This window comes from Artibeus jamaicensis, unplaced genomic scaffold (genome assembly GCF_021234435.1).
Source record: "Artibeus jamaicensis isolate MK-2021 breed Jamaican fruit bat unplaced genomic scaffold, CSHL_Jam_final contig_76, whole genome shotgun sequence".
NCBI lineage: Eukaryota > Metazoa > Chordata > Mammalia > Chiroptera > Phyllostomidae > Artibeus > Artibeus jamaicensis.
Window position 1 is genome coordinate 18,642,470 of NW_026521954.1, and position 17,446 is coordinate 18,659,915.

A 17,446-nucleotide genomic window follows, 5' to 3' on the forward strand; every position below is an offset into this window, starting at 1 on the left:
ACTCTGGTCCAGCCCCACCAAAATATTCCATTTGCATCAACTTGTTCTTGCTAACATTCTTACCGCCCACATTTCACTCTCATCATCTATTTCCAGTCCCAGTACCATGCACGGCATAGACACTACCCTGAAGCAATAAGCAAAGCTGCCGTCCAGCTTGTATTTTGTCTCCAGCAATGACCCCTGGCGTGGCAACTGTGTCCACCCAGAGGGAGCATCTTCCCTGGTTCACACAGACTCCATACAGGCCAGCAGCAGCCCTTTCCTGACTAGAGTCACTTCTGTGCTTAAGTCCATCCTCTGTTTTGCACTCTTTGGTGAATCGAATTGTAGTCCCCCTTCTCCACTGCCCAAAAGAAAACAAAAAATTATGTTGAAGTCCTAACCCCCAGCACCTCAGAATTTGACCTTATTTGGAAAAAGAGTCATTATAGATACAGTTAAGATGAGGTCATACTGAGTGAACGGGCCCCTAATCCAAATGACTGGTGTCCTTATAAGAAGGCAGCCATGTGAAGACGGAGACATGTGGGGAGAACACCATGTGACGATAAAAGCAGAGATGGGTGTGCTGCAGCTGCAAGCCAGGGTCTCCAAACACTGCCAGCAAACCACCAATAGCCCAGAAAAGCAAGGAAGAATTCTCCTACAGGTTTCTTGATTCCAACCTCTGGATCTAGAATTATAGGATAATATGTTTGTGTTACTTTAAGCCACTAAGCATGTGGTACTGTATCAGGGCAGCCCCAGGTAACCAGTTCACATGCCATATATCTTCTCATTTTGTCAGGTGAGGCTGATAAAACAAAGACAAAACCAGTGAGTACCTGCCCACAGCCAAGTGAGCAGGTGCCTTTGCCCTGACTTCATCATTTTTCTCCTAGTTGGACAGAAGTTTGTGACGCCAAAACTGAAGCTGCAGTGAATTTAAGGAGTTCCTCTTTGCACATGTAACAGTGATAGCTGATTTGGCACCGAGCTTGCACACAAAGCATATTGTGGGATCATTTTCTAAACTTAGAAATTTGACTTTATGCAAAGTCCCCTTGCCGCCTACTCCATAGAATTACCCTTGAAAAATAAATGCAGAGATTAGATACTAATGGCTGTCACAAATGTGCTCTGGCCAGCAATGAATAGCAAGATTATTCCTGAGATCTAAACTCTGCAGAATAGAAGCTCCCTACACCTGAAATATTCTACGGTAAGAAAAAACTTTCTTCACCCATCTGAACAATCTTTACACATCTCTACCATAGGCACTCTGCAAGAAAAAAAATAACTGGTGAGAATGCAAAGATGTATTAATGGGCAAAGGGATAATGAGATATGTTCAGACCACGATCTCACTGGTCCCCCAATGAACGCTATTGTTCCATTGGCAGAGCACAGCATTTGAACTAGACAGTGAAGGCAAACCCAGCGCTTCAGAGTGAGTACCTGCCACTGCAGAATAAACTTGCAATCCATTAACATCAAAGAAATTACTGAATTATCAAATTTATCATTTTATAACACGAAAGCTCTCAGAAAGAAAATCAAACCAAGGTTATTAAAGCAGCCTTTCACTTGGCCTCCTTTCATGAACGAATCCATGGTGCTGGCCCGAATGGCTTTTTGATTTTTCATCTTTGCCAAAGGCCTTAATCAAATAAGCTATCACTGCTTTTAACAAAAATGTACTAGCTAGGAATAATTGTTTTAAACCGTTTTAGAAAAAAATATCATTGTGCAAATACTTTCCAATTCAAATGCAAATCTAATAAAATTGAAACCTTGTAGATGCAAGTTCTAAGAGACTGGAAAAAGTCACTTCGGTGGCTGAATTTTTCCATCTATTTCAGGCTAAATTTTTTAAGTAAGGTTAATAAAAAATTTGTTTTTTAGAATTTTGACATGATATTTTCCATTTAAATGCTAAAGCAACTATACTATGAAATCTTAAATCTTTCAAGCAAATGATTCTGCATAATAGTATTTTTAGTGATGCAAATAATTTAAAACTAATCTTTTATATATTTTAAAGTAAAATTAAACATATTAAGTGAAAAACTCAGTTAATATGAGAATAAATACAGGATAGATAACATACAGTTTCTTGTATGATTCTGAACCTGTCTCAATTTTATGGTAGGAAAAAATAAATAAATGTTTTTTTAAAGTTCCCGATCTTTCCAAGTGCTTCTTTTTTAAGAACCAGTATCTTTTTATTTACTCATTCATTCACATATCTACTAAGTGCTTACTTTATATAAGTCACTATTATATGCTATTATTCTATATACATAGGCTTTTTTCTTGTATATGATCTTTAACAAAAGCCAGGTATTTGCCTTAAAAAACAAAAATATGATGTTCCAATCTGAAGGAATTAAGCAAACAATCTAGGAAAAACTATGGCAGTTAACTGTAGCTATCAGTACCTGTGGTGGATTGTAGGCTTGGCCCCCAATTCTTCCTTCCCTCCCCGCGATCCTTGCCAAGGTTCGCCATGGGCTGTATATACATCTCATCCCACTGGGTTTGAATGACTTGATTTGACCAATGGAATGTTAGCCAATATGACATAAGGAGAGACTTTAAATGTTTTATGTTGTTTTGCTAGCCCTCAAGAACTGCCGTCATTGCCACGATGAGAGTACACCCCAAGTGTTAGCAAACAAAAAAGGGGGTTCAGCAGCCCACCGCCATAAAATCCAAACTTGAGAGCAGGTGCTGGTGAACAAGGAAAGAGGTTTCATTAAGGTGCTGTGCAATCTGGTACCAAGGTGAACTGTGCAATCTGGTACGAAGGTGAACTCCTGTCTCCAAGCTCATCTCCTCAGCAAGACCAAGACAATGGCAGTTGTCTTTGTCAAAGACTGTTCTTGCTATCTTTGACAGCAGGAGAGTTCCTGCTCCTTTTTAAAGTTCAGTCTTTTGGAGCCTGCAGGTGGCTGTAAAGCAGTCATCCAGGTAGCTTAGCTTGTTCTCAGCTGGAACCTGCATATGGAGCCCACGTGGCCACGGGCCACGTGGCTGCAAGGCTGCACAAACTCACCAGCCAGGGCATCGCCAGGTGGGCAAGAGAGAGAGAGAGAGAGCAGCTCCTCTTAGAGGTCATGGGTCCCATGGCCCACAAAGAGAACCCGAAAATGCACAGGAGGGAGTACAGGTCAGGAGCAAGCCACTCACCAGCAAGAAAGCATTCCTTTGTTCGCCTGGGGCTATATTATATTCGGCGTTCAGGTGAGCCCACCTCCCGACCAATCCCTTCTTCCTTCAGGCTAGACTGACAGGCCCCTTCGGTCCAGCACCTCCCCCTGCCACCATTTTGACTTCTTTGGCCTAGAGCCTGCCTCCCCTTGGTCCCACCCTCAATCTGGTACTGGAAAGGGTGGGTGGAGGGCTTTTCCCTTATCCAGTTATCTTTCTAGCCTTTTGGGCTCTCGGTGTTAGGACCTCCCCTACCACCATCTTGGCCACTGGGGAGACTGCTAATGCTCCCCTCCAGCCCTAGTCCCAACTTGCTCCAGGGACCACCAAGAGAGAGTAAGTAACCCAAATTCCTAAATAAAGGAACCCTGCAACACTAACACCTCCCACACCTTTCAGGCAGCGCCTAGGGAGGCCTCTGCAGGAGAGAAAGGACATCAGCAGCCAAGGGCAAGGAGTCTCCGAGCGGGGGGAGGGGGGGGGCTTACCTGGCGCTGCTCGGTTCCCCAGGCAACAAGTAAAAAGGTGTCATGGCCTGCTGAAGTACGACCTGGCTCTGTGCTGCAAAACTCCATGTCCTTGCCATGACCCCAGGCAGTTTGAAAGGTATTCTCTGACTGGCTGCACGCCCTCCCTCCGTACTTCAGTCGTCAACCTCTGACCTCCATCTATGGGCAACGCAAGCAGCTGCGTGTCTCGGAATAAGACAGGTGGAGTACGCAAAAACCTGACCTATAATCTTGAACCAAGCCTCCCTGAATCCAGAAAACTCACAGGTACATCAAGTTGGGAGACGGAGAGAGAGGGGGAAAGAAAAGGACAGAGAGAGAAAAAAACTTGGGAAAATAAAAAAGCGAACGACTTGGCTGTTAAGTAAATGTAGTCATATCAAGTAGACAACTTGTATTGATTGTCCATTTTAAGGGCCAAACACTTAAATATGGTTATAGACTACAGATGTTATCAAACTTGATGTAAAAAATACAGATGATGAAAAGTGGAAACTTCAAGGGAACTAGAGAACGAATAGAAAGGGAAAGGTGCTAAAAACCTTTTATTTTGAGAAATAAAAAGTCGAATATATGGTCTGTGGTTGATGGGATAAGCGACAAAAGTATAGCATATTTTTTAAGTGCAATCATTGTATTAGTTTTCAGGGACTGCCAAAGTCAACTACCACAGTCTGAGTGACTTAAACAACAGATATTTATTTTCCCATAGTTCTGGAAGCTGGAAGTCTGAGATTAAGGTACCAGCAGAGGTGATTTCACACTTCGGCCTCTCTCCTTGGTTTGCAGATGGTCACCCTCTTGCTGTGTGCGCAGGCCTTCTCTCCATGCATGCATTTCTCGCCTCTCTCTATGTGTTCGAATCTTCTCTTCTTATAAAGACACCAATCAGATTGAATTAGGGGCTGACCTAATAGCCTCATTTTAGTTTAATCGCCTCTTTAGGGGCCCTGTCTCCAAATATAGCCACGTTCTGGGGTAATATGTGTTAGGATTTCAACATATGAATTTGGGGAGGACACATTTCGATCCACAGCAATCGCAAACGTATTTAAAAGTATGTGTTAAAATAGTAATATCCCCATATTCAGTGATAGGTGGAGGGGAGGTGGGTAGTTCTGTTGGGAACCTTACACCTGGCTTCTAGCTAAAAACATTGCATTGATTATAGCAACCTGTGCGCTCCACGAGCCAATCGGCTACAGGTACATGAGGTGTGCATGCGCTCCACAAGCCAATCAGCTACAGGCACATGAGGTGTCCACGAGTACCAGCTGCACCCAAGTAATCAATAAGCGGGCCCTTCTTTGTCTCAGGCTAGCCAATAGCAAGCAACCTAATCTCCTTCCTCTCCCTCCCCCCTATATATATACCCAGTTCGGAAAAATAAAGTTTGCAGCTTGATCAGAATCTTTTGTCTTGCTGCCATTCTTCGTGCCTCTTGTCCCCCCAACTCATTTGTTCTAGGTAGGTGGTCGAGCCCCAGTTGATTGCTCCGCAGGCCGGAGCATAGTTCAATAATGACTGAAGCAAGTCAGGAAATAGTGGCAAACACATTACTCAGCAACATGGGGTCAATTCAGGGTTGCCACATGCAGCTGTGCATTTGTGCGGGGTATAATTGAATGGGGCAGTCCTAACTACCACAAGAATAACTAGTAACATAAAGTTAAAAAATTAAAAGTACTTTGCTCTGGGGAACAAGAGTGGGATTGAGGAAGAATGAGGTGGACTTGTTTTTCATTTAAAAAAAAACACTCGGTACCAATTTATTCTAAAACCATGTGTACATATTGCTTTAATAAGAAATTATTTTAAAAACTCAAATTTAATAAAATTAATAAAGAAATAGTTCACTTCTCCTTTGCCTTCTCCCTCCCATTGCCCTATTTCCAAACCTCATTAGCTCTTGAATGGGCTATGATAGTCTTCCAAAAGTTTCCCTCACCTCTAATACCATCCAACACACCCTGCAATGCCTCTAGAATGTTCTTTCTCCAGTAAAATTGTGGCCATGTCACTCCCCTGCTTCAAGTATTTCCATGATGCTGTCATCCCCTGGGTAATGTTCCTTAACATGGAGGATAAGATTTTCCACAATCCGATTCTTGCCTAACTCTCCAGTCTGCTTTCTGAGCATCTATTATTGTCATTTTATGTCCTTCCAAAACTAACCTTTCATTAAGCGGTATTTGCCTTTAGTCTCATATTATCTGGCTGGAATGCTCTTTCCTCTTCTAAACTCCATCCTCCCTCCCCGCAATTCATTGCTTTCACTTGGCTTACTCTCTTCTTCTCATCCTTTAGTCCAAGGTTATTGGCTTTAGGCAGAGTGTATTATAGGACTTGGTTTCTCTCTCTCATTTTGTGAGCTCTGTTTCTTGGTGTTGGCTTCATTCTCAAACCCCACATAGTTGCAAGATAGTTGTAGCACATTTAGTGGAAAAAAGCAAGAGTCTCTTTTACATCTCATTCTGTCTCAATGGCCCTGACTACTAATACCATGGAAGGGCCATGTTCTCATTGGCCAGTCCTGAGTCACCTGCTCAAATCTGCAGTCAGGAGGTAGAGTCAATTCTATAGGAAGTATTATATACATTGGGAATAGAAAAGAGAATGGTCTTCAGGAAGAAATCCATCAGTAATTTCTCAAAGGAAGGTCTACGTATACAATGCAACAACATTGTAGACAGAGGCCATGGTCATGGCAGCAGAATTTGTGACTTCACACCAAAAACCCGGCACTTCTTGCAGCACTTGACAAATGTTAGGTGCCCAAAATGTTCATTGAATTTTTATGTGTAGGGTGTTGCTTTCTGACTAAAAGATATATTTTATGATATGGAATCTATCTTCAATATTGACATTTGAAAATTAAATCACTTAGTTTATAGAAATTCAAGTTGTTTAAGATATTTCTGTGAAAATGAACAGCATTTTTATAGCTGGATATAAATTTTAATTTTACTGAATTTGCAAAATAAAATTGTCACACTTTTATATATACTGCTGTTTTGTTTGAATTGAAAAAAAATTAATGAAAAACCCATCCCAAAGCAGTTGACACTTTGGAGAGCTTTTTATTTTATTTTATTTTTAATCTTTCTGACAAAGTGCTTGGAGACGAATGCTTTAAAAGAAAATGCTGCTTTGGCAATAAATTTTACATAATCCTGAAGGTGCCAAAATAAACTCTTGCATCAAGGGATTCAAAAAATTTTAAAAGAGCCTGCTTTTGAAATGTACAAAAAAAGCGCATCTGAAGATTTATTCTCAAAAGTGAGTATGTGCAAACCTGACCTCTTTGAGGAAGCAAGGTGTACTAACAGGCAATTCTATCTTAGCAACTGAGATTCCCCCAACAGCATGATGCAACTCTTTCATTAGCTGCATGTGGGTAACTTGATTCTTCTCTCTCTCCCTATTCCTTGTAGAACCTATCTGGGCAGCTATTTAATGCTACCAGGCCAAATTCTTTCTTCACGTTTCTCCTGCCAAGCAGTACCATAATTGTCATCAAGATGTGATCATCTGTTTCATATTGCTTTAACTCATGCGAAATGATAGCACCAGTGTGATTTGCCATTTTATTTCGGCTCTTATTCTTGAAAAATCGAAAATACGCAAACGCTTCTTTTTGACTCCCTTTCCCAAATCGTAAGACTGAATAAATTAACATTGTCCTGTTTGATGCATTGTACTATTTGATTGAAGGAAGAAGGATGACTAGAATGAAAAGAAGGTTTTTAAGAGAGGAAATCGGTTGAGAGAATAAGAGCTACTTTAGAGCATGTAAAAGCTTTCACAGTCCAGAAATGTTCTGCCCAATTTGGTAGCCTCTATTTGCTTTGACTATGAAATGTGGCTAATCTGCATTGAAATGTGCTGCACGTGTGAAATACACTTAGAATTTTGAAGGCGGTATGAAAAAAAGAATGTAAACTGTCTCATTAATAACTTTCATATTGATTATATATTGAAATGATAATGTTTTAGATGTAGAGAAGTATAAAATATATTCTTAATTTCACTTTTTCAAAGCAACTACTAGAAAATGTAAAATTGTACAGTTGGCTCAAATTTGTATCTCACAATATCTTTCTATTGAATGGAGCTGGTTCACAATTAATACACCAGGAAATAAAATGGTCAGAGATAAGATGTACAGAGATATAAAGTCATATGTACAGTAACAAGCATTCTCAAATGTTATTTTCTGTTTTGAAAGGCTTACTCGGAGGAATATTCATCTCTCTAAAAAAGGTCAGGGGAAAGGAAATGAGTGTTTTTCAATAAAATGGCTCTTTGTTTGGGCCTGCCTGGATATCAACATCCTCCTATTTCTGGCAACAGTGCCCTGGTGTTCCTTTGGGAAACCACCTCTGTCTCTCTGATTTGGAGTCCATGCGGTAACGCTGGCCCATGATTCACTCTAGATTTTGTCATATGACCCAGTCCTGGCCAATCAAAATGTTCAGTTCTTCTGGCCAAAATAATCGCCTTAGGAAATTGATGAAAGAGCCCCTTGAGGTGGATTCCAGTTTCCTGCTAAAAGGAATATAAGTTTGGCTATAGGTGTTCTGAGAGCAAAGTAGGGTAGATTCAGCAAACTTTTACTTAATAATCTCTGTTCAGTCTGTAACTTTAGCCCTTCCTCTACTGTGCTTAAATCCATAATCTCTCCAGTCCAATTTCTCCAAAAAAAATACAGTTCCAACCTGTTACAGGAGTTGAGATTAAAAATGCCTTTCTGCACATGTGCAGAGAGAGTCTAGGGGACGAGCTGGTGGTTCTCACAGCTTTCCATGCAGTCTTTTAACCAGTCCCTAGGTGCTCAGCCCTGCCTCTCACCTCTGACTTCTATCTTGAAATTTTATTTTCTGGGAGCAATGGAGAAATGGAGATTGGAGGAGACCAGTGATATTCAAAATAGTTGCTGAGTTTTCTATTTAGATTTCTTTTTCTTTCAAGTTTCTGGTTAAGAGTTTAATGACTTTAGTGTATAGGAATAAGATCAAGTGATTTTGCTTATTAAGTGTAAAATCCTATAATAGGATAATATTAAACTTTCCTTTACATTCCACTGTTGCATAAGCGATTATTCATTATAATTTAAATGTTATTATTATAACTTATATCTTCAAATATTATAGGATTTTGACATATTGACCACTGAGTTAAAAGGTACTAAAGCGATATGAATGTCGTATTTAATCTTCTTTCTTCTTTATAAAGGTAAATCACAGTATAATTGAACTGCTTCATTCTTTTCTATCTTTGCTTCACCTCTGTTCTCTAGGTGAATATCAATATGGATCCTTATCATAGTTCCTTGTTTTAATAAACCTTTTATGATGATAATTTTAAATGAACATAGTAAATTCACTGGATTTCACTTCAGATCTTTATTGTTAAGCTTCTTTGCCATGAAATATTTATATTTTGCACTATTTTCATATGAAAATAAACACTTTCTATATGTTACAACTTAAGACCAAACCCAACCTATTATCAGTAGTGAGGAAGACAATTTTAAAATTCATGAGTTGTTCATATTTCTGTTCATTAAAGCATTTTAGTAAGTAAAGGGATATGCTTTATTTATATAAAATCTCGTAGTTCATTTTATATTTAGGGGCTTCAACAAGCAGAAAGGCCAGATGATGTCAATTCCTTGGCATGAAATATAACTCCTGTAAAATGCAAACATGCCACCTCCTTTTGTCATTTTCTTGACATCACGTATGTAAAATAAGTTTGGATTTATGAATAGAATGGTGGTGGGTGTGGGGGTAAAAGAAGACCTATATTTTTCACATTTTTTAGAAGTTACATTGTTGCCCTTTCATTTTAATTTAGCAAAAGTGTCTTTGCTACCAAACGAAATACAGAAGACCAGCCCAGAGAAATGGTGAATACCCAGACCTTGACTTCATAATCTACAAGGTGGGAGTATGAAACAATAAGATACATTCATAAATACTGTAATTATAATGCACGGAAGAATGCAAGACCTAGGAGAAAAAGTATAAATAAAATGTTTTTTAAGAGCACAGAAAGGAGTAGTGAACAGCTAGTTGGGAAATACTGAACAATTTCTGTGACAGAAGAAGAACATGGAAGTTATCAGATGAGGAGCAGCAAAAACCCCAGTACGGCTCAGTGACCATGTTAAACACTGTGGGGTCATGCTTTTTGTGTTTGTCAATATCTTTCCCCAAATATCAGTGTCCCTCATAAAAATCAGATAAAGTCCAAGTTTCTCAATTTCTGATTCTTTCTGAGGCAGTTTTATCACCTTCTTTTCTGCTTTCCAATGTAAAGTTGTAGTTAAATTTGGAAAGACAGCAATTCAAATTCCATTTCTACCACAAATTAGCTGAGTGATGTTGAACAAGTTACCTCCTCTGAGCCAATTTCTTAATACCTTCCCTGTGATACAGGGATAACAATAATAGGATTTATTATGTATGGTTATGATAAAGGTCAAATGAATTAATAATATATGTCAGAGCTCAACAAATGATGGCTTAATTACAGCAAAGAAAAGTCAAGATTAGGAATCAGAAAATCCAGTCTTTAGTTTGGGTACTACTACTGCTTTTAAGATGTGTGGCCTACATAGATTGCTTATCCTGTTTGGACCTCAGTTTCCCTATCTGCAAAACTAGGGTTTTGACCAAAATGATCTGTACTGTCTCTAAACGGTAGTGGTATAAGTGCTATAGATGACATTTTTATTTAAATTTCATACTGAACTATGCAATTGGAATAAATCGAAAAAAAATGCCACCCTAAGTATATAATACATTGAAATTTTATTAAAAGGCTGAAAATGAAATTATAATGAGTTAGACTTGGAGAATGATTTCAAGTGGACACAAAAAGAATGGTGATAGATCAGCTCCTATTATCATCTGCCTGGATATAAGAGATAATAGATAGGAAGGGCTATTTTTAAAAAGCAGATGCCAAGTTCAAAGGTATTGTTTTAAAAAAAGAAAAGAAAAGAAAACATGCTCACCCTATTAATTGGTTATCCTGACAGGTTAGGGCCTGAGTGTTCCTAATGCAATGAAAATTCTGTCCACAGAGAGGATATTTAATATGAAGATGGTAACAGGATGTAGTAGTAATATTCTAAATACCCAGTATTCTAAATACCCAGTGATTGAATTTAACAAAGAACATAAAGAAAATCTAAGATACCACGCAGTATCTTAGATGGGTGACAGTATTAGATCAACTATCATGCCTTTTTTTTTTGGTACCCTAAAGACAGTCTTGGAAAAGGAAATAGGTAGCCATTACTCTTTAAGAAATGAAACACATCACCATTATATTTCTGTCTCTTCAATTTTTATTCCCTCCTGTGAAATTTTATCTTTGCTCCCTACCAAATGTATAAAAAAGATATTCATGATATTTGAAAATACATCAAGAAGACAAAATCATTCACATATTTTAGATATCTCTAATATTTAACTGCACTGTTGAAATTAAATGCATCAGCATGAATAGCTGAGATGGTGATGTTCTTAGGGTCCTTTCTCCTATAAGAAAAACAATGCTGAGAAATCTGTGACTCATAATCATGGATGAATCTAAGGTGTTTGCATAGAATTTAACATAATGGTAATGTAGCTGATAAGAAAGTCTAAGGGGGCTATTTTTTTATGTCCTAAATAATTGGTTGATCAAATTTGTCTGAGTTTTAGATTTCTGATCACTGCAGTACATTAGAGTTCACAACTAAAGGGAATATAGTATAGTGTGATGTATTTAAAGCAGTTAATAAGTTTACTCCAAAATGCCTTTTCAGCACTATAAATCACTTTATCATTAATTAAGGCAGCTAATCATTACACCTTAAAATTACAAATATCTAGTGCATACAAAAATGTTTAAAATGCTAAATTAGAAAATGTGTGTTATTTAGTTACATGTTTATAATTCACAATTGAGTAGGTATTTTGCAACCCTGCTAGTATATTGGATTATTTTTTTTGCAAAGTAAGAAAACATACATTGTAGTCATACCTTCTATGATTTCAGGTTTCTCCACTGCAGTTATATGTGTATTTCAAACTGCTTCAATTTATGTGTAACTTTATATCATAGTATCCTAAAGCATATCCCAGATTGGGAATTGACATCCAAGTATTCAAATAAACCAAGAAACTATTAATTTGCCCAGCAATTTATGTCTATACTTGGTACTATATAAGAACACCATAGATGTACTTACCAGTTTTAGGTAATAGTGACCTTGATGGATATTTATAGTGCTTTGATTGAAGTAATGATTTGATTGAGTACCCAATTTGCTAACACCTTTCTGCATCCCTGCCACTTGTTAGTGTCTTCCAGACTTCTGACTTGGTCATCTGATTTGCTTTGGCCAATGGGACAGTCACAAGTCAATGTAATGCAGCAAAGACTTGAAAAGCACTTACACATTAGTGTTTATGCTCTTGTTGTGCTTGACATGCTGCCACTACATAAATAAGCTCTAGCTAGCCTCTGAGCAATGAGACACATGAAATACATGGCTCAGTCATTCCCATTATTTCAGCACATGGGAACTAAACTCCAGGCCAGAGTTAAGCCATCCTAGTCCATGCAGCTTCCAGCATGAACAGTCCCAGCCAAGATCAGCAGAACCTTGCCAGATCAGCAGAACTGCCCATCTGAACTGTAGACTTTCCAGCAATAACAACTGGTTGGTTGTTCTTTTAAGTCACTAAGTTATGGATTGGCTTGTTACACAGCAATAAACAAATGATTTGCTATATATAGGAAATAAATTGCAGACCAAAAACAACTTTCCAAAGAACCTTAACTTTTCCTTTGCAAGTAACTAGATTTCCAGTGTAGGAGACAATCTTGGATGTGTGATCCTCCACTACCGTTGAATTAATGGATATCCAGCCTAAAACTTCTAGAGATATTGTATTCATTAGTTTTGTTCATTAATATTTCTATTCTCCCTTCCTTTGGGGAACAAGGTAAATTACACTTACCCATCTTCAGTAGACTACAAAAGTAACCATGGATTATTTTTCTGCCTCTATCCACACTCTTCAGCAAGGTGACTTGCAGCTCTTCCTGTGAAAAGGTAGATTCTGCTTCCCCTCATTGACTCTGAGCTTGGCCATGATTCCTTTAGCCTTGTGAACTGGATGGAACAAATGGGACCAAAGCCAAAGTTAAAAAATGCTTGCACATTGAGGCTTACTCTCTTGCTGACCTTGAAACCCTGTGACTGCTACCATGTGAACAAGTCAAGGCTAGCTTATTGATAATGAGGGACAACTGGCCTGCTTGCTTTGTTGTCCCAGATGACAGTCAACTCAACTTCAGAAACAGAATTGTCACTCTAACAGGAAGCTAGTCACAAACAACTGAGTGTGCTCAGCCCAGGCCAGCTGAACTAGCCAGCTGCACCTAAACAAGTTGCCATTCCATAGACTTGTGACCTAAATAAATAGTTGATGTTTAAGCTATTAAATTTTGAGGTGGTTGGTTACACCTGCAGAGCTATAGGGTCTATCACTCCTTTGAAGTTAGGCATGGCCACATGACATGCTTCACCCAGTGAAATATATCACTTCTGGCAGAACCCTTTAAGAGCTGGACAGTGATTTAACATCTTCTTTCTCTTGTTGTGGTGACTGGGGAGGTGCCAGATGGTGGATCTCCATAAACCTGGGTCCCTGAATGGACATGGAACAGATCTCCCCACCCTCCTTCACACCGACTTTGGGAGGACATATAGTTTAAGCAAGAAATAAATCTTTGTATTAAGTCACTGAATTTTTTTACTTAATTTTTTGTTTATTCCTTTATTTTTATTGTTGTTCAAGTACAGTTTTCCCACCACCACTTTCCTTCACCCCACCCACCCCCACTTCCCACCCTCAATTCTATTCCCCTTTGTCTTTGTCCATGGGTCCTTTATACGTGTTCCTTGATGACCTTTTCCCCGTTTTTGCTTCCCTTTTCCCCTCTCATTACTGGCAGTTTGTTCTCTATTTCAATGTCTCTGATTATATTTTGCTTGCTTGTTTGCTTTGTTGATTAGGTTCCACTTATAGTTGAGATCACATGATATTTGATTTTCACTGCCTGGCTTATTTCACTAGCATAATGCTCTCTGGTTCCAACCATGCTATTGAGGAGGGTAGGAACTCCTTCTTTCTTTCTGCTGCATAGAATTCCATTGTGTAAATGTACCACAGTTTTTTGATCCACTCATTTACTGATGGGCACTTAGGTTGCTTCTAGTACTTGGCTATTATAAATTGTGCTGCTATAAACATTGGGGTGCATATGTTCTTTTGAATTGGTGTTTTAGGGCTCTTAGGGTATAATCCCAGCATTGCAATTGCTGGATCAAAAGGAAGTTCCATTTTTAGTTTTCTAAGGAAATTCCATACTGTTTTCCACAGTGGCTGCACTAGTCTGCATTCCCACCAACAGTTCACTAGGGTTCCCTTTTCTCCAGAACTTCACTGGCACTTGTTTGTTGATTTGCTTATGATGGCCCTTCTGACCAGTATGAAGTGGTATCTCATTGTGGTTTTCATTTACATCTTTCTGATGGCTAGTGATGCTGAGCATCCTTTCATACATCTCTGGGCCCTCTGTATGTCCTCCATGAAGAAGTGTCTGTTGAGATCCTTTGTCCATTTTTTAACTGAATTGTTTGTCTTCCTGGGGTGGAGTCATGTGAGTTCTTGATATATTTTGGAGATCAAACCCTTGTGTGAGGTATCATTGGCAAATATATTTTCTCATATAGTTGGTTCCCTTTTCTCATACGGTTGTTTTGCTGTTGTTTTCTTTAGCTGTGGAGAAGCTTTTGAGTTTCAGTTACTGGAGCATAACATAGCACATTCTAACTATCAGGAAATTGGTACCCAGATGGAGGTAGAGTTATGACAGTGGAAAACCTAAAATATGTGGCTATGACTTACACACTCAGTGGATGGTGGCAAGGAAACTATTGTGAAAGGCTAGAAATTTAATAATCTGTGTTAGCTGTGGTAAAATATTTGCTAAAACTGTTCATGTGAGTCTCCCATTCTTCTCCTTTACCATGTTTATTCTGTTTCTGTCCCACCATTGTGTGTTAATGTGTGTGTGCATGAATGTGTGTGTGCATGCATGTGTGTGTAAGCAAAGAGGACTGATCCTTTGTCTTTTCAGGTCTCTATAACAAGAGAGGCTTATTCCTGTTCTAAAACAGGGACTACCATGTTATCTCATCACCCAGAGATCCTGCAGTTTGAGATCACCACCATTACTAAATAGAACTTGTGAGTTATCTCAGTCACTTGTGATAGGAGTGAGTGTATTTCTGTAGTGTAAGGAGAATGAACTATAAATTGGTGACTAGAAAGATAGGTTGCAGTAATCATTGGTGCTGTTCACTAGTAAATTCTGGTTATCTTTCTTCTGGGCAAATAGTAGGATTATACTTCCAAACTTCCCTTGAAGATAGACACGCCTCTATCATTTGATTTCATCTATGAAATGTGAGTGGAATTGGCTGCATTGTATCATTTTCAGGAAGAACCACTTTGCCATTCATCCTCCTTGAGTCTATCATGCAAGTGGAGAAGTCGCAGTGAGTGGGGCCTTCCTAAGCCATCTGGTTGCTTGGTGACAATGACCTGCTGTGAAGTTCCACTCTCTAGGCCCCCCCTAATTTTGGATCCTTTGTTCAAAACTGCTTGTTATTATACCATAAACTAACCCATCCTAACTAATGTAGATTACTGTAAAAATGATCAGGAAAGCTACAAGTGCTGATCATCGTGGCAATTAATTATTCTGAGTGTAATCTGTAACTGAAACCATTCACCGATAATTCCTAAAGAACCTTCACAAAATGAACATTCTAGAAAGGTGATTATGAGATTTTAGATTTCATTTTCTTAATCTGTGAAAATATAAAACTATATCTTCACTATAGAGAGCTTATGACGAGCAATTAAATATTTTCTTGTAGAAAAAAAAAGAAAGGTGGATAAAAATAAGCCACAAAACAGGGAGGGTGGTACTAAACTGAGAATTCATAGTAGTTTCCAGGAAGAATTAAAACACTTCCCACATACTTGTGCATAAATTTCCGGCCATACACAGAACTTCTCAGTAAAGTTTTGGTTCACCCCCTGCACGTATAAATACACACACAATTGTTGTAGTGCAAAAGTCAAAAATGTCATTGACGTTGATACGCGTATTTAATGAAAAGTTCTCTCTGAAGAAGAAAAAATATTTGCCCTTGCACAGTGCAGAATTCATCCCATAACATTTGTAAAGTCCTAAATGCCGTGCTACGCACTGTACTAGGGCCAGGCAAGTGAAACATGTCACGGACAGAAGTCTCAACGGGTCCCTGTTTTCCAGAAGTTTACATTTTGAGGATGATAAAAAGTTTCCTCTTTGGAGGTTTTCATTCAGTCACACCCAATTCCCCCGTAACTAAGTTTCGGTGAAATACGCCCTGTATCCTTTCCCTAATCCTTACAAATATTTTCAGTTTCCGAGACCTCTTCTCCCTGGAAACTGCTGTTACTGCGGGATCGCTCCGGTTATTCGGCAGTTATTTGGGATGCAGCCTAATGACCAGCTCACTCCATCATTGCAGTAGCTTGATGACAATGGTCCCCAAAAGTTTCCAACACTTACTGCACAAAGTGCAGCTTGAACCAGCAAGGAGCGGTCAACTCTTGCAGTTTTCGCCGCCCTTCTATCGCTGAACCTAAAGAAGCTAACGCTGCTGGGTCGGACCAGGCAACGTGAGCAGAGCGCAGTTCGGAGCGCAGAGCGTTAGAGGTCAGGTCCACCAGAGGGGAAACGCCGGGAAGTCGAAGGCCGGTCTTCGATCCCAGCCGTTCAACAAGCCCTAGTCTGCAGGGAGGACTAAAGGGTGCCCATCCCTGCTGGACTACAAGGACCAGCATACATGGCGCCGCAGCGTCTGGCTCCGTTCAGGGACTCAGGCGCAATGGAGACTGGGAAGTGAAGTCTACGGGCAGCCCGAGTCGCCACGGGAAGGCAGAAGGGAGGAGTTGTTAGTCCGCTCCACAGCACGCCGGTTCCTGGCCGGGCTCGGAGGTTCTAGCTCACGCTCGGGTTTTCGCGGGTGGTGGGAGCTGTATGGCTCGCTCGAGTAAACTCCAGTGGGAGGAGGGAGTGGGAAGTGGCAGGGGGGCGGGGTCAGCGGAAGCGGCAGGTTGCTTCCTTCTCCTCGCGCTCCCTCCCCCGCCTCTCCCAGAGGGAGCGGTTGGGAGGGGGAGGGCCGGGCAGAGGGAAGGTAGTGACACGTGTCAATCAACCCCCCTCCGGGGGGCGCGCGCTCCGGGGCTCGCGCCGAGGGCTCGCGCCCCTGCCTCGTGCCTGCGCCGCTCGTATGTAAATGAGGGCGCGTGACGCGGGACGCAGATGGACAAGGGAAGAGAGAGAATGGCCGCTGCCGCCGCCGCTGCTGCCGCCGCCGCCGCTCAGTGCCGGAGCCCTCGGTGCGCGGCGGAGAGGAGAGGATTCCGGCGGGAACTCGACTCTTGGCGCCACCGCCTCATGCACTGTGTAGGTAAGACAGACAGGGGCCGGGGAGCCGGCCCCGCGCGACGGCTGCTGCCGCAACCCCGAGGAGTTTGTGGCTGAGGGGTTTAGTTGAATCTCCCTTTCGGGTCAGTTCAATGGGGGAGCGAGATGGGAGCGGCGGCGGC

The 17,446-nt window shown here is 40.4% G+C and overlaps 1 protein-coding gene across 8 annotated transcripts in view; it reads left to right on the top strand.

Moving 5' to 3' along the window:
- The first annotated feature begins 16,991 nt into the window (after positions 1–16,991).
- The window catches only part of LCORL (ligand dependent nuclear receptor corepressor like), a 112,940-nt gene continuing 112,485 nt past the window's right edge, over positions 16,992–17,446 (top strand). The window contains exon 1 of one of the 8 annotated variants that reach the window (XM_053672477.1): positions 16,992–17,307. In XM_053672477.1, coding sequence (XP_053528452.1) covers positions 17,160–17,307 — 148 coding nt within the window. In that variant the 5' untranslated portion in view covers positions 16,992–17,159. The remainder of the gene's footprint in view (positions 17,308–17,446) is intronic. The other 7 variants (XM_053672486.1, XM_053672489.1, XM_053672487.1 and 4 more) reach the window with 7 other exon arrangements.